We start from the raw sequence: 24499 nt of genomic DNA on the forward strand, positions 1-24499 counted from the left end.
CCTGGCAGTGCTGGGTTGAGGGTTGGGCTTGATGATCTTAAAGGTCCCTTTCATTCTGTGATTCTCTCCTTCTGTCTCAGGCATCTCAGCAGTGTTGCAAATCTGGGTCCCTTTACTGCCTGTTGCAGCAGCAGAGACAATCTCCAGTGTCAGTGACCAGCTCCTGCCTGGGCTGTCACTTTACACTGCTGAAGGTCACACCTGGGCTGACATAGTCAGGCCCTAAACCATGTGCATTTGCTTTTCCTTCTTTCTAGAGTAGTCAAAAATATTTTTTTCTGTCATCTGAAAATACATTTTCCTCTCTGGCTGAGTGGAATGGTGCAAAACACACTGGAAAGGACCTCAGAGTCCTTTAGTCCACCCCATTCCCTAAGGCAGAAGCAGTCCTCATGTTCCCAGATGGTTCCATTTCATTGAGGAAATGCCTTCAGGATCTCAGCAGTAATTTTTCCTGCTCAAACTTTGGAAGGCAAACCTTGGATTTTCCTAATTCCAGTGTCAAAGGATTTTCCCTGGTGGTCAGAAGAAGTTGTTGGAAGCCAAATGTGTTAGAAAAGGCAGCTGAGAAGGTGATGTGCTGGGGAGGGGGTTGTGACATCTAAAGCTTCCAGCAAAGCTTAGGTTGCCTTCTGAACTTTACTCTCTCTTGTAGTACCTGTTGTAGGTTGGATGTTATGTAAAACCTACCTGTTGTAGTGTGTGACCTACCTGTTGTAGTGTGTGAGTGTTGTTGCTGAGTGCAGGCAGTGAGTTAGCAAATAGAATATGAGAACATGGAGCAGCTTTCAGCTTCTCCCTTACAATTGTGTTCTCAAAATATAAACCCTGGGGTCAGTGTGACACCAGTGACACTGGTGTGGCACCAGTACTGGAAAGCAGCTCCACAGAGAAGGATCTGGGAGTGCTGGGGGACAAGAAGCTCACCATGAGCCAGCAAAGTGTCCTCATGGCCAAGAAGGCAGATGGTCTCCTGGGGTGTGTTAAGCAGAGTGTGGTCAACAGGTTGAGAGAGGTTCTCCTCCCTTTCTCTGCCCTAGTGAGCTCATATCTGGAGTCCTGGGTCCAATTCTGAGCTCCTCAGTTCAAGAGAGACAGAGAACTGCTGAAGAGAGCCCAGGGGAGGCTGCAAAGCTGCTGAGGGGCCCTGGAGCAGCTCTGTGAGGCTGAGAGCCCTGGGGCTGAGGGCCTGCAGAAGAGCAGCCCCAGAGGGGAGCTGAGCAATGCTCAGCAAGAGCTAAAGGCTGGGGGGCAAGAGGCTGGGGCCAGACTCTGCTCAGTGGTGCCCAGGGACAGGGCAAGAGGCACAAACTGGAACCCAGGAGGTTCCATCTGAACAGAAGGAGGAAGAAACTTGTTTTGGGTGAAGGTGCTGGAGGCGTGGAGCAGGCTGCCCAGAGAGGTTGTGGAGTGTCCTTGTGTGGAGAGCTTCCAACCCCCCCTGGGCATTGTGCTCCTGGGCAAGCTGCTGTGGGTGCCCTGCTTGAGCAGGGGCTTGGACTGGGTGAGCTCCAGAGGTCCCTTCTAACTCTGACCATGCTGGGGTTCTGTAACACAGCCTGAGGCTCAGGTGAATGGTGTGGGGGTGCCAGTGACTCCTTGTTGAAGAGAAGTTGCTTAACCTTGAGCTGCACTTCTGTCAGTCCTGAACTGTGCTGTACCCTGGTAATGCTCAAGCTATGTTGAGAGGCATTTGGTGCTAATCAGGACAGCTGATCTCCAGGCTCATTTAAATTAAAGCTGAGGAGGTGTCTAGCAGTGCTGCTGGGGACAGAGGCTTGGCTTCTTTCCTTAAAGGCCTCTGTGGAGATTCAGCTGGTGGTGTAGGAAGTGGTTGAACCCTGCTGCTTTCCCCCAGAGGGGCAGCAGGAGGCTGCACAAATCCCTTTCTGCTCTCTTGAAGGTTGACCTGTGTCTAGAGTGTATTGAATGGGCCAAATCAGAGAAGAGGACCTTCCTACGCCAGGCTCTGGAGGTACGTTACACTGTGTGCTGGCATCTTCCCTCTGACTTCATGCCTCTAAAAGCAGATCACCTGGGGGTGAGCCTCACAGATTTGTGCCTTTGTGAGCCACAAAGGTGCTGAAGGGAGTGGAACATCTTCCTGTGAGGACAGGCTGAGGGAGCTGGGGTTCTGGAGCTTGGAGCAGAGGAGCCTGAGGGGTGTCCTCATTGGTGGTGGTAAGGATGTGCAGGGCGGTGTGGGGAGGATGGAGCCAGGCTCTGCTCAGGGATGTCCAAGGACAGGACAAGGGGCACTGGGGGCAAGCTGGAGCAGAGGAGCTCCACAGGAACATAGGCAAAAACAGAGCCCTGGAGCAGGCTGCTGAGAGAGGCTGTGGAGTCTCCTCCTCTGGAGACATTCCAAACCCACCTGGATGTGTTCCTGTGTGCCCTGCCCTGGGTGACCCTGCTCTGGCAAGGGGGGGTTGGACTGGATGATCTCTAGAGGTCCCTTCTAACCCCTGTTGTCCAGGCCTCATGGAAGGAGGATAGAGCTGACTCTGAAGTTTGTGACTCTTGATGACAGGCAGGAGTTCACCTGCTGTGTTCAGAGGAGCCAGGCTTCAAATGGCAGAGCTTGCAGCCGTGGGCTGTGCAGTGCCACAAACCCAGATGGGATTAGTGGAGGCTGTGCAGATGAGAATACAAAGCTTCACTCTATGAAATCGATCTGTCCTAGCTGTCTCTGGCTTCCCTCACGGCAGTTCCCTCTCTCTTCCCCAGGCGAGGTTGGTCTCCTTGTACTTCGACACCAAGAGGTACCAAGAAGCTCTGCAGCTCGGTGAGTCTCCCGCTAGGTGGCGCCAGCTCCCCACTGTGGAGCTCCTCTGGGTGCTGCAGGGGAGGCCACCAACCACATCTTGTTCCTTGATAAGTTTTGTAGGAGCTGAGCACTGATTTCGCAGTGCTCTACCACTGCTGCCATCTTCTCAGCTAACAGCTTGGTGATAAAAGCTGCTGAACTGCTGGAGCAGGTCCAGAGGAGGCCACAAAGGTGGTCGGAGGGCTGCAGAGCCTCTACTATGGGGACAGGCTGAGAGAGTTGGGGTTGTTCAGCCTGGAGAAGGCTCTGGGGAGGCCTCAGAGCAGCCTTCCAGTACCTGAAGGGGCTGAAGGAGAGCTGGGGAGGGCCTTTTGACAAAGGCTGGAGTGACAGGAAGAGAGGGGCAATGGCTTTGAGCTGGAAGAGGGGAGATTGAGACTGGAGATGAGGAAGAAATTCTTTAGAGTGAGGCTGGGGAGGCTCTGGAACAGGTTGCCCAGGGAGGTTTGCTCAGAGCTGTGAAGGTGAGTGGTAAATCATGCTGTCCTCTGGGGCTGGGCTACCAGAGTGACAGTCTGAACTACACAACACATCCCTGACCTTCTGCTGAGTGTCTGTTGCCCATGGTGAGGTGGCAGGGACATGCTGTCCACGTTCCCAAGGATTCTCACTGCCCTCTTCTGCTGGTAACACAAAGCTGGTTCATTCTTCTCCAGCTGACCCACTGTTAATTTCTCCTTTTCTCCTTGGAAGAACAGGTTGTGTAGGCCTAGCTTTCTTTCCTCACAGCCTGTCCTGCTGGAGGAAGGAAGGGTATTGTCTGGGAAGACTTGGTTGGTGCAGAGCTGGTTACAGAGGTTCTTGTTCTTCCAGGCTCCCAGCTGCTTCGGGAGCTGAAGAAGATGGACGACAAGGCACTGCTGGTGGAAGTGCAGCTGTTAGAAAGCAAAACTTACCATGCCCTGAGCAACCTGCCAAAAGCAAGAGCAGCCTTAACCTCTGCACGGACTACAGCCAATGCCATCTACTGCCCACCCAAGCTGCAGGCAGCATTAGACATGCAGTCAGGTAAAGCCCTCTGGAGGGGAGGGTCTGGGACCTCTCACGATGCAGCAGGTGACTGAGGATTGGTCTTTGTGGAGTGTTTTGCCACAACAACCCCAAGCAGTGCTACATGCTGGGGACAGAGTGGCTGAGAGCAGCCAGGCAGAGAGGGACCTGGGGGTGCTGGGTGACAGCAGCTGAACAGGAGCCAGCAGTGTGCCCAGGTGGCCAAAAAGGCCAATGGCATCCTGGCCTGGATCAGGAATAGTGTGGCCAGCAGGAGCAGGGAACTCATCCTGCCCTGTGCTCAGCTCTGGTTAGGCTACACCTTGAGTGCTGTGTCCAGTTCTGGGCTCCTCAGTTTAAGAAGGACATTGAGAGACTTGAAAGTGTCCAGAGAAGGGCAACAAGGCTGGGGAGGGGTCTGGAGCACAGCCCTGTGAGGAGAGGCTGAGGGAGCTGGGGGTGTTCAGCCTGGAGAAGAGGAGGCTCAGGGGAGACCTCATTGCTGTCTACAGCTTCCTTAAGGGAGGTTATAGCCAGGTGGGAGTTGGTCTCTTCTCCCAGGCAACCAGTGGCAGAGTCAGAGGACACAGCCTCAAGCTGTGCAGGGGAGGTTTGGGCTGGATGTGAGGAAGAAATTCTTCACAGAGAGATTGGCCTTTGGAATGGCTGCCTGGGGAGGTGGTGGAATCACCATCCCTGGAAGTGTTTAAAACCAGACTGGATGAGGCACTCAGTGCCATGGGTTAGTGATGAGATGGTGTGGGGTGATAGGTTGCACTTAGTGGTCTCTAAGGTCTTTTCCAACCTGGTTAATTTTGTGATTCTGTAAGTTGTAGAAAGTGATGCTAGGTGGGACCTTGAGATCCCCACAAGTCTGCCCAGCTGCTTCCAGGCAGGATCAGCTCTAATTCCATTGTCCCTGATACAGGTTTTTTTCAGCCCATTTTTTGCACACCTCCAGTGGGGGAGGGTCCATTCTCTGATAACCTCTGTAGGCAGTGTTGCATCATGTTGGTGTAACTGTCACCTTGTTCCTGACTTAATGTGCAGGCCCTGAAGTGCCCTGTCTTAACATCTCCTCTTAAGAGAGGGCCTGGATGTTCTTCTAGTAGAGATAAAGTAGAGGGAAGCACAGAAGGGAAGGATTCCAGTACCTGAAGGGGACCACAGGAGAGCTGGAGAGAGACTTTGGACAAGGGATGGGAGTGGCAGGATGAGGGACAATGGCTTTGAGCTGGGAGAGGGGAGATTGAGACTGGAGATGAGGAAGAAATTCTTTAGAGTGAGGCTGGGGAGACACTGGCACAGGTTGCCCAGGGAGGCTGTGGATGTCCCCTCCCTGGAGGTGTTCACTCAGCAAAGGAAGCAGCATTGTTTTAAGGCTTGTGAGTTGCTCACAATGTGAAGCTCTTAAGATAATCACCAGATCTCTTTTTGAAAGTCTGGTGATTTGTGTGAGAGCAAGAAACCACCTAATAACTATCATAGGGAATGTAGATGTAATGATAGGAATGAAGATGTAAGTGATAGGATGAGAGGGAAAGGGATTTAAGCTTCAGGAGGGCAGATTTAGAGTGGAGATTGGGAAGAAATTCTTTCCAGTGGGGGTGGGGAGACACTGGCACAGGTTGCCCAGGGAGGCTGTGGATGCCCCCTCACTGGAGATGTTCAAGACCAGGCTGGATGAGGCCTTGAGGAGCCTGGGCTGGTGGGAGGTGTCCCTGCCCATGGCAGGGGGTTGGAACTGGAGGAGCTTTTAAGATCCCTTCCAACCCAACCCATTCAGTGATTCCAGTAGAGACAAGGTAGAGGCAGGCACCGAAGGGAAGGATTTTCTGTCCTGCTCTATCAGCTGAAGCAGAGGGCAACCAAACTGTTGTGTCCTCTTGCAGTGCTGTTGAGAGCTCCCTCTGACAGCTGGCTGCTTGTTGCTCTCCACAGGGATCATCCATGCAGCAGAGGAGAAGGACTGGAAGACAGCCTACTCCTACTTCTACGAAGCCTTCGAGGGCTACGATTCCATCGACAACCCCAAAGCCATCACTGCGCTCAAGTACATGCTGCTGTGCAAGATCATGCTCAACATGTAGGTGGCAGATGGCTCCGTGGGGAACACTCCTGCCCTGCCCTGCCCCGGGAAGGGCTTCTTTTTGGGGGGGGTGGTGGTTATAAACCTCTCATGGCAGAAGTGGAGCAGCTGAGCTTGCTGCTTGTCTGTCTTTGTGACTTAATCGCTGCTTCTGGTACAGAGTTACTTGAAGTGGTTTAGATACTTGAATTTAAGGATTTAAAGGGATGGGGTTGTTCAGCTTGGAGAAAAGGAGGCTGAGGGGAGAAATTCTGGCTCTCTACAACTCCCTGAAAGGAGGTTGGAGCCAGGTGGGAGTTGGCCTCTTCTCCAAAGAAACAATATAGGACCAGAGGAAGCATCCTCAGGTTGCACCATGGGGAGGCTTATGCTGGACACGAGGAACAATTTCTTCCCCCAAATGATTGTCCAGGCCTGGCCCAGGCTGCCCAGAGCAGTGGTGGAGTCCCCATGCCTGGAGGGGTTTCAGAGCTGAGGAGATGTGGTGCTGAGGGCCAGGGGTTAGTGGTGCCCTGGCAGTGTAGGGATACCGGTTGGACTGGATGAACTGAAAGGTCTTGTCCAGCCTAAACATTTCCATAATTGTATGAATTGCAGCAACTTGCAATCAGTTGGGAATTTTTGAGGCACACTGAGGTTTAAGCTGACCATGCTGTTGAGTAACTGCTCTCTTGCTTCTCTGCCCTGTCCAGGCCAGAAGATGTGCAGGCGCTAGTGAGTGGGAAGCTTGCTCTGCGGTATGCAGGGAGGCAGGTACAGAAACCTCATCCTTCCTCCTCTCCCTCCTCTCTTCCCTCATCTCTGAGAAGGTTGTGTTAGTCTTTTTGTCATAGACTTTGGTCTTCTGAGTGTCCTGAAGGAGATCCAGAAGTGAGGAGATGGCCACAAGTCATTCCCCTGAGCCTTCAAGAGTGATGCAGTGATTTGGACAGCCTGAGGCCCTGCCTTGCTCTCTTCATTTTCCTGTTTCTCTCCTCCCTGCTTCCTTCATGAGCTCTCAGCACTTGATGCTATGAGGTGCTCCTGTCTCAGCCCTCAGCAGCAGCTCTGCAGCCATGGATCTGATGGATTTAAATCCAAGTTGTTCATTGTTTTCACTTGTGTTGTAGCAAGTCCTGAAAAGCCATTCATAGCAATGTGGCTGAGCAGCTTGAGACCTAGATGGCTGCAAGGTGGAAGCCAAGCAGCTGGGGAGTTGTTAAATCAACTGTTTGTTGGAACCTGTGAACTTGCCAGCCTGTGAATGCCACCCCCATGGCAAACCCAGGGATGCCTGCATAAAGCACAGGGCCAAAAGCCAAGAGTGCCAGGCTCTGAGCCAGGCTTACACACTGCTGCCCACCCTGGCTTTGGTCAGCCAGCTATTTACTGTGACACAGGAGCTACTGCTCACCTAGCTCACAGGGCACTGGGGAAGCTGTTTGCTAGAGCAGGTCAGGGACATTTGTGCGTAGCAGAGTCTGAAGTGGGGACATCCCTGTGTTGTCCTTGCTGGATCATGAAGGGCAGCTCTGCTCCTGCTTCATCCCTGAGTGGCAGTGGGGTTGGATCATGAAGGGCAGCTCTGCTCCTGCTTCATCCCTGAGTGGCAGCAGGATTGGATCATGAAGGGCAGCTCTGCTCCTGCTTCATCCCTGAGTGGCAGTGGGGTTGGATCATGAAGGGTAGCTCTGGTCCTGCTTCATCCATGAGTGGCAGTGGGGTTGGATCATGAAGGGTAGCTCTGGTCCTGCTTCATCCATGAGTGGCAGTGGGGTTGGATCATGAAGGGCAGCTCTGGTCCTGCTTCATCCATGAGTGGCAGTGGGGTTGGATCATGAAGGGCAGCTCTGGTCCTGCTTCATCCATGAGTGGCAGCAGGGTTGGATCATGAAGGGTAGCTCTGGTCCTGCTTCATCCATGAGTGGCAGCAGGGTTGGATCATGAAGGGTAGCTCTGGTCCTGCTTCATCCATGAGTGGCAGCCGGATTGGATCATGAAGGGTAGCTCTGGTCCTGCTTCATCCATGAGTGGCAGCAGGGTTGGATCATGAAGGGCAGCTCTGGTCCTGCTTCATCCATGAGTGGCAGTGGGGTTGGATCATGAAGGGCAGCTCTGGTCCTGCTTCATCCATGAGTGGCAGCAGGGTTGGATCATGAAGGGTAGCTCTGGTCCTGCTTCATCCATGAGTGGCAGCCGGATTGGATCATGAAGGGCAGCTCTGGTCCTGCTCCATTCCCTTCCCTCAGGTGGCAGAGGTGTTGGAGGTCCTGCTCAGAGTATGAGGGCAGTGTACCCCCGAGGATATTCCAGCTCTTGTCTGCAGTGTCCTGAGACAGCCATGATCATGAGCTCCTACAGCACAAGTGGGCACTGAGGTTGTGGAGCAGAGGGTGGACATCCTCAGGGGCAGCAGGATGGCAGAGGTGGTAGCAGACACCTGGGCCTTGCATGCCAAAGCCACCAGGCTCTCCTGCTTCTCTCCTGCCCTTGTGCCTCTCACCACCCAAACCTTTCTCGTGGTGGTCCTGCTCTCTTTAGTGTAAGTGTGGCTGTGGGTCAGTCTTCTGTTTGGTTTCAGCAACTGTGGGGTGGAGCAGACACATTTTCTGGTGCTGTCCATGATGTGGTATCCATAGAACTTCTGCTGTGCTTCTGTTCCTCAGCGGAGCCACTGTGGCTTGCTGAAGGGCAGGAACTCATCTCAAGGGTTGCAAATGGCCACGTTTGTTAAGCAAGTGCCAAAAGGCTCAGCACCAAACTTGCTCCCAACCTGCAACCTGATAGGAACCCCAGCTGCTCTTCTCAGACCTCACAGAGCTTGGAGTCCCTTGTTTCCCTGGAGCTGACTTTTTGCTGTGTCCTGCAGCTGTTCTGCCTGCTCCCAGCAGCAGCTGTTGCTGCTCTGCCTGTGAGGAGGAGCACTGATGGGGGCTTTGTGGGGAAGGGAACACTCCTGTTTTGCTGCTGCAGCACATTTCCAGTGGTGTGCACAGCTGGGTAGCAGCACTGAGAGGAGAATCCAGAACAGTGACCTGCTCCCCTCTCTTTCCTCTGCAGACAGAAGCACTAAAATGTGTGGCACAGGCCAGCAAGAACCGATCGCTGGCAGACTTTGAGAAGGTGAGGAGATGGAGGATGGGCCCTGGCTGGACAAAACCTTTTGGCTTTGGGAAGTTGTAGGAGCTGTAACATCCCAGAGCAGGGAAGCAGAAAAGCAATCACAGAAAGCAAATACTGCACCATCATCAACCAGTTTGGCTTTCACAGTTTGAGTTAACAGCTTGCTTGAAAGGACTTTTTTCCTTTTATTCTTGGAGAGCCACCTCAGCAGCAGCTCCCTGCACTTCTCCTGCTGTGCACTGGGATCTGGACCTCCCTAAAATTTTTCCTGGCTTCAGCAGGAACACCACAGGAATAACAGAGAGGATTCCCATGTCAGATAACAATCCTCTTGTGCTGTCTGCTGGGTGTAAACCAGAGATTGTGGCTTGCTGAGCTCCAGCAGTGTAAAGATGAAGGCTGCTTGCTGCATGGTGCTCAAAAGGCTGCTAGGTTGGCAGGACCTTGAATCCTGGCTTCAATTCTGGACCCTCCACACCAAGAGGGACACTGAGCAAGTCCAGAGGAGGGCAACAAAACTGGGGAAGGGTCTGGAGAAGAGGGCTGGGGAGGAGCAGCTGAGGGAGCTGGGGGTGTTTAGTGTGGAGAAAAAGAGGCTGAGGGGAGACCTCATTGCTCTCTACAGCTCCCTGAAAGGAGGCTGGAGGAGGTGGGGGTTGGGCTCTTCTCCCAAGGAAGAAGTGGTAGGACAAGAGGAAATGACCTGAAATTGCCCCTGGGGAGGTTTAGGCTGGATGTGAGGAACAATTTCTCCCTCTTGAGGGTTGTCAGGGCCTGGCCCAGGCTGCCCAGGGCAGTGGTGGAGTCCCCATCCCTGGAAGGGTTTCAAAGCCATGGAGATGTGGTGCTGAGGGCCATGGGTCAGTGGTGCCCTGGCAGGATCCGAAAGGTCTCTTCCAGCCACAAGGAGTCAGTGGCCTCCTGGCCTTTTGGCTAAGTGTTGGGATTGAGTTAATCATTGCCTTGCTGGGCAGGGAGAGAAGACTCAGAGAGCCTTGAGGACAGGACACCTATTGCTGCCTGAATTATTTGTGTCTTCCACAGGCTCTGACAGACTACAAGGTGGAGCTCAGGGACGACCCCATCATAAACACTCACTTGGCCAAGCTCTATGATAACTTATTGGAACAGAACCTGATCAGAGTCATTGAACCCTTCTCCAGAGTACAGGTAAATGCTTCCAGTGAGCACAGGGACATGCTGCTGCCTCTGTCCCCTGCTGCTGGTGGGTGAGGGACTTGTTGCCATACAGAATGCTTCATACTCAGGACTTGAAGAGCTCAGAGGTCATCAGGTTCAGCTGAACAAATGAAGAGGAGAGGGCTGAGGGGAGCTTTGGAAAGCCACATTCCAGACTCCTGACCCTTTCCACCCATTTCACTTACACACTCTGAAAGCTGGAGGTGCTTTTAACCCTGAGGGGAACAGCACTTGGCTTGCAGGGGCTCTGACAGGGTGTGGGCAAAGCTGGAGCAGAAATGTTATTTCATGTTTCAGAGGGAAATGGCTTCAGGTGTTTAGTCCCATTGGCAGTTAAAAGTGGATATGAGATGTGAAGAACAGGAATCTGCAAAGCAGAGAAAGCCACTGGAGGATTGTAGGCCACAGCTTTTGCAGGGAACACCCTGGCAGAGCCCCACACCTCCCTGTTGTGTGTCAGAAGTGCAGCTAAAGACCTCCTGAACTCTCTTGGTCTCTCTTACAGATTGAACACATATCCAGCCTCATCAAGCTCTCCAAGGTAAGAACATCCCCAGAAATCAAGAGAGGGCAAAGGAGTGGAGGTCAGATGGCTTTTGCCAGGGGGAAATAAACTTAGATTCTGAAACCTGGCAGCTCAGCACCACAGAATGAGCAGGAAAATGTCACTCTTGGGAACTTCACTTCAACACAGATAGCTTCCAGGAGGCTTCAGCCTGGCTTGCTCTGCACTAGGCTTGGCTGTAGCCTCACCTCCTTCCCATGCCTTTCACTCCCTCTGTCAGCACTTGCTTTTTGCTGCAGACAGGATTTCCTCTGCTGTAGCAACAGCTCTTGTTGTCACCAGCTGGGTCTTCCCTGCTGCCCTGCATTTAATCCTCCTGAGTGTGCCCAGAGGAATCTTAGACCCTTAATTTCCAGGATCCAACTAATCACTCTGAATTTCATTAGGGTGTCACGTTGACTGCTGCACTAACTGCTTTACAGATAATCCCAACCAGATTAACTTTAGGAAGATCCACTGCAGTCCCAGGCAGCTGCATCCCAAAGTGCTTTTGTCCTGTAATGCTGTTAATGCCAGAGGTTTGGAGGTGTCCTGAGCTCAGCCTTTGGGGTGCTTGCATCATCCACCCTCCATTTCTCTCTGGGCAGTCCTTACCTCATTGCTCTCTACAACTACCTGAAGGGAGGTTGTAGCCAGGTGGGGGTTGGGCTCTTCTCCCAGGCAAGCAGTGACAGAAGGAGAGGACACAGTCTCAGGCTGTGCCAGGGGAAGTTTGGGCTGGGTGTGAGGAAGAAATTCTTCCCAGAAAGAGAAATTGGCCATTGGGATGTGCTGCCCAGGGAGGTGGTGGAGTCACTGCCCCTGGAAGTGTTCAAAATAAGACTGGATGAGGATCTTGGTGCCATGGTTTAGTTGATTAGATGCTGTTGGGTGATAGGTTGGGCTTGGTGATCTCTAAGGTGTTTTCCAACCTGGTTAACTCTGTGCTTCTGTTTAGTTGATTCCTAGGTGAGCTCACAGGCTCAATAGTTTGGGTGAAAGCTGGGCTGCAGTTGTTGCACTGCAGCTCTGTGGCCAGAGTGCAGCAGAGGAGCTGGCTCCTGTGGGCTGTGCCTGGCATGGAGCAGGAGAGAGCTTGGTACTGAGAGGCTTAAGCAGAGCTTGGCCCACACTTGGCTAAATACTCCCTGAGCTGAACTGGAGTGTTCCTGATCCCCTAATGAGCACTGGTGGGAGCTGACAGACACACCATCCTCTGTGGAGCCAGGGGGCAAGGCATCCTGCTGCTCTCAGCATTAAAAGTAGAGAGGCAGGTTCTTCTCCCACTCTGCTCCCCAGTACAAGAGAGACAGGGAACTTCTGGAGAGAGTCTAGCAGAGGCTGTGAGGGTGATGAAAGGACTGGAACATCTGTGTGATGAGGAAAGGCTGGGAAATGTGGGGCTGTTTAGCCTGGAGAAGAGGAGGAGCAGGCTGAGAGGGAATCTTACTGATGTTTATAAATATCTGAAGGGTGGGGGGCAAGAAGAAGGGGTCAGGGTCTTGTCACTAGTGCCCTAACAAGGGGCAACAGATCCAAACTGGAACCCAGGAGGTTCCATCTGAACAGGAGGAGAAAATTCTTTGGTGTGAGGCTGCCCAGAGAGGTTGTGGAGTCTCCCACTCTGGAGACTTTCAAAACCCTCCTGGACACGTTCCTGGGTGACCTGCCCTGGCTGATCCTGCTCTGGCAGGGGGCTTGGGTTCAATGATCTTCAGAGGTCCCTTCCAACCCTCCCCATTCCTTGAAAAGCCACTGCTTCATTTCCTGTGCCACCTAAAGCATGTAGCAGTGCCAAAGCAGCCTGCAAGGAGGGATCTGTGGTAGAAGAGCTGCTTCAGGCAGGGCTTGTGTCCCACCAGGGCTGTTGGGTGAGGAGTAGTAGAATTTACTTTCCTTCATGTAGCTCTGGGAGACTTAATTTTTCTGCTTCAATTTCAGGCTGAGGTAGAAAGGAAACTGTCACAGATGATTTTGGACAAGAAATTTCATGGTGAGTCTCTGCATCCTTCAGGCCTCACTGCCTTGCTGCCTGGGTCAGGCTGTGTGTAAGCAGACGGGGGGCAGACTCCTCTTCATCACTCTACCTTTGAAGCCCAAGTGTCCTCCATGGGCTGCTCTGCTTCAGGTGGCAGATGTACAGGTTACCAGGCCCAGGGCAGAGTGGTGAGAGGTTGGCTCATTTGTTCCCTTGTCGTGAAGGCTGTTCCTGGCCCTCCCTCTGCCTTCACTGAGCTGAATTTCTCACAGATCAGAAACCATGAAGTCCTTTCTTGCTGCAGCTCAGGACAGTTGTGAGACCGACAGGTGTGAGCTGTCTAGCAGAGGTCTAGCTCCTCCCTTGGAGCTTCCTGCAGGACATGGTCACATTTCCCAGCTGACTGGTGTGAGGAATGTTCTGTGTGTTGACTGGGGGCACCCACACAGCACAGTTGTCTGGTTTGGGTTTCTGGGACCACAGGAGGCTGCTTCTGAGATGAGGCCTCAAGGAAACAGCTCCATTCTTTCTGAGATCATCCCTGCTGTTGACTTAGCTCTCTTGATCTGGCTGAGCATGATGAATGGCTGAAAGAAGCACAGTGGTAGAGAATAGCTCCAAGGGCACAGAGCCCAGCTGCAGTCCAGCTGCTCTGGCACCTGGGAAGAAGCTCATAAAATAACTTCTTGGTTTTCACTTGCTCCAGCACTGTGCTGAGCCCCACTGGGGCTCAGCACAGTGCTGGAGCAAGTGAAAAACAGAGCCTGGAGGAGGAAGGGGCTGGGAGGGACTGTGCAGGTGTAAGGAGTAGCTGACACCCATCAGGCTGTGCTGCCAGCCACACCTGGCCAGGCTGGAGATTTGGGGGAGAAGAACCTCATGAAGTTCATCAAGGGCAAGGGTAGGATGCTGCCCCAGGAGAGGAACAACCTCTGCACCAGTAAAGGTGAGGAGGGACCTCTGGAAAGCAGCTCTGCAGAGAAGGACCTGGGAGTGCTGGTGGACAAGTTCCCCATGAGCCAGCAATGTGGTTTTGTGGCCAAGAAGGCCAATGGTGTCCTGGGGTACACTGAGTAGAGTGACCAGCAGGTCAAGGGAGATTTTCTTCCCTCCCTACTCTGCTCTGGTGAGGCCACATCTGGAGTCCTGTGTCCAGTTCTGGGCTCCCCAGTTCAAGAGAGACAGGGAACTGCTGGAGAGAGTCCAGGGGAGGCTCCAAAGGTGCGGAGGGCCCTGGAGCAGCTCTGTGAGGAGCAAAGGCTGAGAGCCTGGAGAAAGCAGCTCCAGAGGGAAACTGAGCAATGCTCAGCAATTCTTAAAAGGCAGGGGTCAAGAGGCTGGGGCCAGGCTCTGCTCAGTGGTGCCCAGGGACAGGCCAAAAGGCAAGGGGCACAAACTGGAACCCAGGAGATTCCATCTGAACCGGAGGAGAAAGTTGTTTGGTGTGAGGGTGCTGGAGGCCTGGAGCAGGCTGCCCAGAGAGGTTGTGGAGTCTCCTTGTGTGGAGAGCTTCCAACCCCTCCCGGGCAAGCTGCTGTAAGTGCCCTGCTTGAGCAGGGGGTTGGACTGGATGATCTCTGGAGGTCCCTTCTAACCCCTATCATGCTGGGATTTGGTGGTCTCCTTGGGCTCCTCTACAAGATGTTTGTTTTTTCCCCTGGGTAAGCTCCTTGTGCTGCAGTCCAGGACACCACACAAGCATCTCCAAATCCACACCCATGAGTAGCCATTTGCAGGGTAGATGCCTGAATTCCTGCTGCCTGGAAGCTGTGCTGTGTGGAGTCACCCCAGCTTTTGTATCCCCCAGGCATCCTTGACCAAGGTGAGGGGGTGCTGATCATCTTCGACGAGCCCCCAGTAGACAAAACTTACGAAGCCGCCCTGGAGACTATTCAGAACATGAGCAAAGTAGTGGATTCGCTCTACAACAAAGCCAAGAAGCTGACATAGGTGAGTGGGGCAGGAGCCTGAGCTGCCAGCTGCTCCAGACCTGTCACTCCTCCCAGGCCAAGGGACTGGTTTGGTGTCCTTGAAGCTTGGGGGGTGTGGGGTTATTTATTTATTTTTTTCCTTTTTTTTTTTTTTTTTTCCCTTTCTTCTCTCTCCCCTCCCTTGACTTGGCTCTGTTTTCTTTTTGCAGAGTTGAATTTGCTAAAGCTGTCATTTGGAGAGTGTGTGTGACAGGAGAGTGAAACCTTTGGGAAAATTGTTAGGAGACTCTTCTTCCTTTTTTTTTTTTCTTTTTTTTTTTTTCTTTTTCTTTCTTTTTTTTCCTTTTCTTTTTCTTTTTGTTTTTCTTCCTTTCTTTGTTCTACTTCTCACTTGGGAAAGTTTTTAACCTTCCTCATCCTGGTGCATCCAGTGCATCTTGTATTCCATACGACGCGTGTTCCAGTTTCCATGTAACCTTTACTGGCCGAACTTTGTATCTGGGGGAGGACTGGGGAGGGGGATGGGAGGGGGAGGGGAAATATTGTTTAAACAAAAAGAGGGTATTCTAAATAAAAGGAAAAAGGCTTACACTACCTAAACATGTGCTTTCCACTTCCTGAGGGATGGCAGAGAGTTAAGCAGGCACAAAAAAACGTTTTGTAAACCAGTAAGGTGCCCCAAACAAGTTGGTTTCATCTCTCCCCTCTCTCTGTCGATTCCATGTGTACCAAACCAAACCTTTCCCCCTCCCAAAATGTACAGACTGCTGGTTTCTTTTGAACTCCTGAAGTCCTCAGATCCCCTCCAAAGCAGCTCCACAATGATTTTCCTGAAGGTTCTTTGCACCTGAGGAACCTGCTTCGGGGTAGTCATTGTGCTGGGCCAGCCCCGACCCTCACCACGGCTGCAGCCGGCCCCTGAGCCCCCCAGGCCAGTCTGGCCCCAAGGGAACAGCGCAGGTTTCCCCGAGGCCTGCCTTGCATGCTCTTGTTTAAACTAGACTAGATTGTCAGTGTTGTCTCCCTTCCCCCCTGCACTGGGAGGAGAACAGGTGAGCAGGTGCTCCCCGAGCCCGGCAGGGAGCCTGGGCCTGCCCTGGGCACTGCTCCTGTCCCAGAGCCTCTGCGACAGCGCAGCGCTGCCCGGGGAGCTCCCTGGCTCCTGTCCCACAGCCCTGTCCCGGGTGGAGCACTGTGTACTCCAGCATGTTTCAGGAGGTCACTAGCTAGGTTTTGATGCCATTTGGGCAGTGTAAGCTTCTGCATCTCTGTCCTGCCCATCCTGATTTCTCCTTTCCCCTCTGTCTCTCTCTTTCCCCTCTCTCTCTCTCCCTCGCCACTTTTTTTCTTACCAAAAAAAAAAAATCTATTTTGTAAAAGGATTCTGTTGGATCAGGAACTATTTTGGTTTGTTGTTGTTTTGGGGTTTTTTTGGTTTTGTTTTTCTTCCTTCACACTGAATCTCAAGACTGGCTGATCCTTCTGCTTTTTCTGGCCCCCATTTTAACCTCTCTGCCATCTTTTTCTTTCCTTTTCTTTTCTTTCCTTTTTCTTCTTTTAGTTTTGAGGTTTCCCATCTTGTCCAGTCAGTCGCTGTTTGGGTTTTTTGGCACCATCAATATCAAATGTACAAACGGTTCTTGCTAACCACCACCAGGTATATCTGATGTTCAGATGAGTTCCAATAAAAAGAATTTTTTTTTTCAAACCTCTGCCTCCTGTCTTTGGGCTGCTCAGAGGCTGAGCCAGGAGCCTCAGGGGGTGTGGCTGCTAGGCTGGGGGGAAGGGAATCCTTCCAGAGAGACCTTGACAGGCTCCAGAGCTGGGCCCAAGGCAACCTCATGAAGTTCAACAAGCCCAAGTGTCCTGCTCTGGCTCCAGTGGCCCATAGAATCAGAGAACTGTTAGGGTTGGAAGGGACCTCAAGGATCATCCAGTCCCAAGCCCCCTGCCATGGGCAGGGACACCTCACACCACAGCAGGTTGCTCACAGCCACATCCAGCCTGGCTGCACAGGGATGAGGCTTCCACCACCTCCCTGGGCAACCTGTGCCAGTGTCTCACCACCCTCATGGGGAAGAATTTCTTCCTAACATCCAATCTGAATCTCCCCATTCTAGTTTTGCTCCATCCACCCCAGTCCTATCACTCCCTGACACCCTAAAAAGTCCCTCCCCAGCTTTCTTGTAGGCCCCCTTAAGGTACCCCCATCTCCCTCTCACACTCCCTGAGCTTCTCAACCCTTTTCCCTGCTCAGAGAGCTCTGTCACCAGGTGCTGGAGTTCCCAGGCCTGAGCACAGCCACCAGGACTGCTGTGAGGACAGGGTCCGGCCTGCAGCCTGGCGCCTGGGTGCTGGCAGGTGCCAACACCCCAACATGTCCCCAGAGCCCACTGATCTCTTGTGGGATGAGGCTCTGCAGCCCTGTGGCCAGCAGCAGTGCCTGGGTCCCAGCATGGCCTGTGAACAGCCAGCAGGAAAAGCCCAGTGGTGGCATCACAGCCTCCCTGGGGACTTCCCTGCCACCCTGCCCTCTGCAGCCATGTGCCACAAGCTCCTTCTCAAAATACACCAGAGACCATCCCTGCTGCAGGCACTGTGCCCATCTTTGGTGCTGAGGAGCCAGGTTGGTCACAGCCGTGGCATGCAAGCCGAGCTGTGCCAGCCAGAGAAGCCCAGTGCCCAGCAGTGCCAACCTTCCTGCACAGAGCCCAGTGGAACACAGATGCCCCACAGCCCAGACTGCCTGCGTCAGCCACAGCAGCACCCTCTGGCAGGGTCATGGCCTCACTCTCCAGGAGTTCTGCAGCTGCTCTGGTTCAACACTGACAAGAGCTCAGTACCTGCTGCTGCTGGCCAAGGACAGGCAATTTGCAGCCCTAGCCAGGGCAGGATGCTCTCAGCCCCACAAGCCTCTCCCCATGGCCTTGCACAGTCCTGTCTAGCCTCATCCCTCCTGTTGGCTTTCTCAAGCTGTGTGCTTGCAGCCTTTCTCCTGTGCTGGAGGCCAGGGCAGTCCTGGGAGAGAAGCAGCAGCCAGGCACACGAGTGGCATCTGCAGAGCAGCGCCAGGGCGCTGGAGGGCAGAGAGCAGGGGCTTGAAGGAGGGCAGCCTCCAAGCTGGTGGAAGGTGCAGGAGCTTCCTGCTGCCATCCCTGCTGGCAAGAGCTAAGGCAGCCAGCTGAGCACACAGCCTGGTCCCCAGGATGCCAGGCAGGCTCTGTCTGGCAGTGGAAGAGCTGCTCTCAAGACCCATGAGGTGTAGCATGGCTTCAGGGGGCACCAGCACCAGGCACCAAACAAACTGGGCTCAGGAGGCTTTGTTTTTTGATAGCTGACCTGGAGCTGTTGCCCCACAACTGCTCAGAGAGGACAGAGGTGGCCTTAGAGAAGACACCGTGTGTCTTCTCCATGCCATGGTGACTCTGAGCATCCTCTGTGCCTGAGTACTGTGTCAGCCCTTTGCAGTGATGCTGCCCTTCTATGCCCAACTTGTCTGCCTGCAGCCTCCACTCTGGGGGAGTGGAAGTGGAGCACAGAATCCGAGAGTGGTTTGGGTGGGAAGGGACCAGTAAAGGGAATCTTGTCCACCCTCACTGCAGTCTGCAGGGACATCTGCAACTGGAGCAGGTTGCTCAGAGCCCAAACCAACCTGGGGCATCTACTACCTGTCTGGACAGCCTTCTGCTGGGTGTTCTGTCCCCATGGGGAGGGAGTCTCTTATGACAGTGACACAACTTTTTGCTTGGTAGAAATAGTTCTGAGGCAGCTTCCAGCTTCACCTCGGTGACACTCTGCCCTGGTTTGTGTTTAACATCATCACCTCCAAGCCCTTCTTCACAGGGCTGCTCTCCAGCCCTTCTTCTCCCAGCTTGGATTGAGGCCAGAGGCTGCCCCGACCCAGGTGCAGGACCTTGCACTTAGCCTGTCCCTGCGTTATTGCCAGTAGCATGCATGGATGGGGGAAGGTGAACCCCAGGACTGCTCTTGTCTGCCGTGGCTGGAGCTGGAGCCCTGTGTCCCCTGCCTGTCTCCCATGCGTTTGGAGCCAGCTTTGGGTGTCGCTGCAGGTTGCAGACGGATGTGCTCCGGCAGCCATGCCTGTGCCGGTGCCGCTGGGGTTGGAGCCGTACCCTGCTTGCGGGGAAGGGGGTCGCCAGTTCGGGTGTGGAGGGGGGTTTATAGCCCAGCACCGGGCACGGCTGCCGCCGGTATTGCACCCTCACCCTCGACCGGGGCCGGATGAGACCACGGCGCGAGAGGCTCGATCAGGCCGGGGCCGGCGGAGGTGGGGATTAATTTGGGGTTTTTAATACATTTTATTCGTTGATCGGTTTCGACCCCTGTGGGGCTGTCCGGGCTCTGCCCGAGGGCTCGGTGAGATCCCGCCCGGCCCTGCCAGAGCCGCGGCACCGCGGGGAGCCCGCGTCTGGGGCGGGGCCCCATCTTCTAGAGGCGGGGCTTCCACCGCTCTGTTATAGCAGGGAGGCGGGGCCTGTCTAGCGGGGGCGGGGCCTGGGCGGAGGTCCAACCACTATTATGACGTGGGGGCGTGGTCCGCTCGCGGGGGCGGGGTCTGTTTGACTAGGAGAAGGGCTTCAGCTACTTACTGCTGAGAGGGAGGCGTGGCCTGATGACAGGGGCGGGGCCTGTGCGGCTAGGGGATGGGCCGCAGCCACTCAGGACAGAGCGAGGGGGCAGGGTCTGCCTCCCGGGGGCGGGGCCCTGCTGCTCAGGGTCTTACTGGGGGCGTGTCCTGGGCGGGGCCGTTCGTTCCCGCCCCGCCCCTTTCCCGCTGAGCGCGGCGGGCCGCACGTGGCGGCGCGGGGCGGGACGGCGTCGGGCGCGCGCACTGCGCCGTCGGGAGCGCGCGCGGCGGCGGGGCGGGGCCAGGCGCGGCGCTGAGCGGCGGCGGCGGCGGAGCGGGCAGCGAGCGCGGGGCCGCGCCGGGGCCGGGGCCGAGGCCGGGGCCAGGGCCGGGGCCGGTGCGGGCGGCGGGGCCCGCCGGTCAGCCGGCGCCATGGGCACGGTGCTGTCGCTGTCGCCGAGCTACCGGAAGGCCCCGCTGTTCGAGGAGGGGGCGGCCACGGTGGGGCACTACACGGCGGTGCAGAATAGCAAGAACGCGAAGGAGAAGGGCCTGAAGCGGCACTCGCTGATCTCGGTGCTGCCCTGGAAGCGCATCGCCGCCGTCTCCGCCAAGAAGAAGAGCTCCAAGAAGGTGCAGCCCAACGGCGGCTACCAGAGCAACGTGACCCACCTCAACAACGAGAACCTGAAGAAATCGCTCTCCTGCGCCAACCTCGCCACCTTCGCCCCCCCGCCGCCCCCCGCCGCCGCCGCCGCCGCCCTCGCCTCGGCGCAAAAGGCTCCTCCGGCCGCGCCCGCCGCCGCCGCCGCCACCCCGCGCCGGGTCGTGGTGCAGGCGTCCACCAGCGAGCTGCTGCGCTGCCTGGGCGAGTTCCTTTGCCGCCGCTGCTACCGGCTGAAGCACCTCTCGCCCACCGACCCCGTGCTCTGGCTGCGCTCCGTGGACCGCTCGCTGCTGCTGCAGGGCTGGCAGGACCAGGGCTTCATCACGCCGGCCAACGTGGTCTTCCTCTACATGCTGTGCCGGGATGTCATCTCGGCCGAGGTGGCCAGCGACCACGAACTGCAGGCAGTGCTGCTCACCTGCCTGTACCTCTCCTACTCCTACATGGGCAACGAGATCTCCTACCCGCTCAAGCCCTTCCTGGTGGAGAGCTGTAAGGAGGCCTTCTGGGACCGCTGCCTCTCCATCATCGACCTCATGAGCCCCAAGATGCTGCAGGTCAACGCCGACCCGCACTACTTCACCCAGGTCTTCGCCGACCTCAAGAAGGAAAGCGGCTCCGAGGAGAAGGGGCGGCTGCTCATCGGCCTCGACCGGTGAGCGCCTGCCAGGCCCCGGGGATGCTCCGGCCCCGGGGATGCTCCAGCCCCGATCCCTCCTGGACACGCATCGCTCGCCTCGGCCCGGAGCCACTTCCCGGCGGCTTTTCCAGGCAGGGAAACGCTGGAGCTACTGCCGCTTCCCCCGGGATGGGGGGAACACGGGGTGTGGAGGGTCGTCCGCCGCCGGACCGGAGCGCAGACCCCCGCTTTCCCCACTCCAACCCCTGAACCATCGCCTCCTTCCCATCTTTCGGGCCTGGGACTGCTGCGGTTCCCCCACCGGATTGATTCAGCAAATCGTGGATGGAAGCGGGGGAGCATCTCCGCAACCGAGCACCCACCTCCCCGCAACACCTCCCCGAGCCCCGCGGAAAGCGGAGCGGGGCTCCGCGGGCTGAGGGCGGGCACCGCATCACAAAGACCAGGTAGGGGGGCGGAATAAGGAGGAAAACCAACAAAAATAAGGAAAAAGAAATGGAATTTTGCTCGAAAAGCTTCACCGGAGGCGGCTAAACGGGGGCCGATCGTTGACTTACCGGCGCCGGAGCAGCCGGTAACGGGACAGAGACGGGCACGGCCCCGACATTCCCTCCCACCCTCTCCCCCCCCCCCCCTCCAGCCGCCTTCCTCTCCCCCTTCCCTTTATTTATTTTCTTTGAAGAGACTCGAATTTCCCGAGCAGGGTCTGGGTGAAGGGAAATAACCGCTACTGTATCACGACATCAATGTGAAACGTCCTTGTTCCCATCGTGCACTGATCATTGAGTATTGTGTAAAGGATCTACCTGAGTGTGCAAGCAAGGGAAAGAATTCTACATGCTGCTATACGAATACTTCTAGAACAACAACAACAACAACAAAAAAAACCCCAACAAAATAACCTACAAAGGGTGGGGGGGAGGGGGCGTAAAAAAAAAAAAAAAAAAGGAAAAAAACATCAAAAAAGGGAAAAAAAAGAAAAAAACCTTTCTTCTTTCATTGTTGCTTTGACAGTGGTATTGCGCATGCAAACAGGAGCATTTTTGTGTCTTTGAGGAAAAAAAATCAAAAAAGGAAAAAAAACGCATAAAAAATTAATAATCAAAAGAACAGAAAAAAAAAAAACAACCTTTAATGAGAGATGGCTGTAAAAAGAAAAAAAAAAGGAAAAAAAAAAAAAGACACCGTGCACAAAGAACCTGACAGCACCCCAAGACCGCAGTCTTGAGCTGGCCTTCCCTTCTCAGGCCTGGGGACTGACCAAGTTTCTTTGGGTTGTTTGTTATTTTTGTATAATTTATTTTTTTTTCTCCCTTTTTTTCCCCTCTTTTTTTTCTTTTTTTTTCCTCTTTTTTCCTCTTTTTTTCTTTTTTCCTCTTTTTTCTCTTTTTTTCCTTTTTCCCCTTTTTTCTTTTTTTCCCTCTTTTTTTCTTCTTTTTTTTCTCTTTTTTCTCTCTTTTTTCTCTCCTTTTTTTTCCCCCCACCTCCCCTCTCTTTTTTTTTTTTTTTTCTCTCCGTGTGCTCAGCTCTAGCTTAGCTCTGGTCCATCAGGCATCATCTGACTGGGCAGACCAAAGGGGAGAAACAAAAACGTGCCATTGAGGTTTTATTTTTTTTTTGTTTGGTTGGTTTAATTTTGCTTTTTTAATTTGAATTCATTTTCTCAAGCCCTCACTCCGAGCTCTCCCCATCGCTGTACATTGGACCCCCCCTTCCCCCACCTCCCTCCCTGCTAACCAGACGTGGGTTTGTTTTTTTGATTTTTTTAAAATTATTTTTTAATTTTTTTTTTTTTTTTTTAGTGCAATCTCTTCTGTAGCTCTTTGTTGACCAAATCGGTGGGTATTGTTAATTAATTAATTTATATTTGTCTCATTTCTTGTATGTGTGTGTGTATAGTGTGTTTGTACGTATGTGTGGTTTATAACCCGACCGCCTGTGTCATGGGGCTCAGTGTGCCTGTAATTTAATCCCCACACCCCCACCCCCCAAATCCCCCAGCCCCCCCAACCTCCCTCTCCTTTCCCCTTATTTTTATTTATTTTTGTACTGTGCTGATGAAATAAAAAAATGCACTGACCATCCATTACACGGCAGCGGCTCGTGGCCGACTCTTTCCTGCGCTTCCCACTCCTCCCAGGCCCCTGGGAAAGGGGTTTGCTTTGACCAAGGAGGCTTTAAGGCAGCCCTGGGTTTAAGCCTGGGTCAGCCCTTCACATAGGCTGGTGGAGGCACCAGGGTCAGCCCTTCGTGGGGGCTGATGGAGGCACTGGGGTCACCATTTCACAGATGAGGGAGGCACCAGGGTCACCCCTTCATGGGGGCTGTTGGAGGCACCATGGTGACCCCTTCACAGGGGCTCGTGAAGGCACTGGGTTCACCATTTCACAGAGGATGATGGAGGCACCAGGGTCAGCCCTTCATGGGAGCTGATGGAGCTATGGGGTTCATCATGGAGGCACTGGGGGCAGCCCTTCATGGGGGCTGATGGAGGCACCAAGGTCAGCCCTTCATGGGAGATGATGGAGGCACCAGGGTCAGCCCTTCATGGGGGCTGATGGAGGCACCAAGGTCAGCCCTTCATGGGGGCTGATGGAGGCACCAAGGTCAGCCCTTCATGGGGGCTGATGGAGGCACCAGGGTCAGCCCTTCATGGGGGCTGATGGAGGCACCAGGGTCAGCCCTTCATGGGGGCTGATGGAGCTATGGGGTTCATCATGGAGGCACTGGGGTCAGCCCTTCATGGGGGCTGATGGAGGCACCAGGGTCAGCCCTTCATGGAGACTATTCGAGGCACCATGGTGACAGGGGCTCATGAAGGCACTGGGTTTACCATTTCACAGAGGATGATGGAGGCACCAGGGTCACCCCTTCATGGCTGGTGGAGGCACAGGGTTCAGCACTTCATGGATGCTGATGGAGGCACCAGGGTCACCCTTCATGAAGGCACTGGAGGCACCCCTTCATGGATGCTGATGGAGGCACTGGGGTCAGCCCTTCCTGGGGACCAATGGGAGGTGCATTCAGAGCCTCCCACTCAGGCTGCATCCAGGAGGAGCATTCTGAGCATCCATCATCACCAGAGGGGAATAAAAACCAGGTTATGAGAACACCCAAACTCCATTTGATCCATCCTCATCCCACCCCCAGCCAACACACTGGGCAGAAACTGGCATCAGTGGTGGGATGCAACTAATTGATGGTTTTATTTATTACAGTGAATGATGTAAACAACCTCCCAGGTCCATGATAGCAGGTTGGGGGGAGAGGGTTTGGTTGGGGATTTTTTTTTTGGTGTTTTTTTTTTTCTTTTTTAATTTTTCTGCTCTTTTACACATTAAAAAATCTCAGCAATTTAAAACCAAAACCAAAACCAGAACAAAAAGTTCATTGAATTATTACCCCAGGCTGAAAAAAAAAAAAGGAGAAAAAAAAAAAAAGGTCATAAAAATTCACTTTAGAAATAGTTAATTTATGGGGAAAACAACCAGGAATAGATCATTTTATATATTTATATATTTATATATATATATATAAAACCAGAGCAGGCACAGAATATATTTTCTAAAGACATTCCATCACATCCAAAACTGCCATCTCATGGTGTCAGAACTCCCCTAACCCTGGGCCCTGCCACGGCTGCTCTTTGGAGGGATAGTGGAGAATAAGTGCTGATTACATCTCCAGCCACTACCTTGCCTAGGAGGGGGTTACTGGGGATTGGAGGGGGGGGGGTTGGACAAGCTGCTATAAAAAGCAAGAAGTGCAAATAGAAAGGCACAGCAGTGGCAGGGATTTGCCTTCTGCTGCTTCCCCAGGAGGATGCAGGCAGGAGCTGGCAGGTCCCACGGCTTCGGCGCTGGCATCGCTGCTCCAGGGCAGCTGCTGCTGGGGCTAAGTGGGGAGGTGGAGGGTCCCTGGGGGGCTGCTCGTGTGGGTGTGC

At 54.1% G+C, this 24499-nt stretch overlaps 2 protein-coding genes across 2 annotated transcripts in view; both read left to right on the forward strand.

Moving 5' to 3' along the window:
• PSMD11 (proteasome 26S subunit, non-ATPase 11) overlaps positions 1-14940 on the forward strand; it is a 31444-nt gene extending 16504 nt beyond the window's left edge. The window contains exons 4-14 of the mRNA XM_054396470.1: positions 1904-1975; positions 2728-2785; positions 3641-3835; positions 5759-5903; positions 6599-6659; positions 8946-9008; positions 10053-10178; positions 10714-10749; positions 12694-12745; positions 14538-14680; positions 14871-14940. Coding sequence (XP_054252445.1) covers positions 1904-1975; positions 2728-2785; positions 3641-3835; positions 5759-5903; positions 6599-6659; positions 8946-9008; positions 10053-10178; positions 10714-10749; positions 12694-12745; positions 14538-14680 — 951 coding nt within the window. The 3' untranslated portion in view covers positions 14871-14940. The remainder of the gene's footprint in view (positions 1-1903; positions 1976-2727; positions 2786-3640; positions 3836-5758; positions 5904-6598; positions 6660-8945; positions 9009-10052; positions 10179-10713; positions 10750-12693; positions 12746-14537; positions 14681-14870) is intronic.
• Positions 14941-19681: 4741 nt separating this feature from the next.
• CDK5R1 (cyclin dependent kinase 5 regulatory subunit 1) lies at positions 19682-20575 on the forward strand. Its single transcript, XM_054396484.1, has one exon. It carries the CDS (start codon positions 19682-19684, stop codon positions 20573-20575), a length of 894 nt encoding a protein of 297 aa, XP_054252459.1.
• Positions 20576-24499: the final 3924 nt, after the last annotated feature.

Source organism: Indicator indicator, chromosome 37 (assembly GCF_027791375.1).
Source record: "Indicator indicator isolate 239-I01 chromosome 37, UM_Iind_1.1, whole genome shotgun sequence".
NCBI classification, from domain to species: domain Eukaryota; kingdom Metazoa; phylum Chordata; class Aves; order Piciformes; family Indicatoridae; genus Indicator; species Indicator indicator.

Bases quoted from the DNA above. Each gene is read 5' to 3' on its own strand.
- CDK5R1 (XM_054396484.1), top strand. From the start codon at position 19,682: ATGGGCACGGTGCTGTCGCTGTCGCCGAGCTACCGGAAGGCCCCGCTG.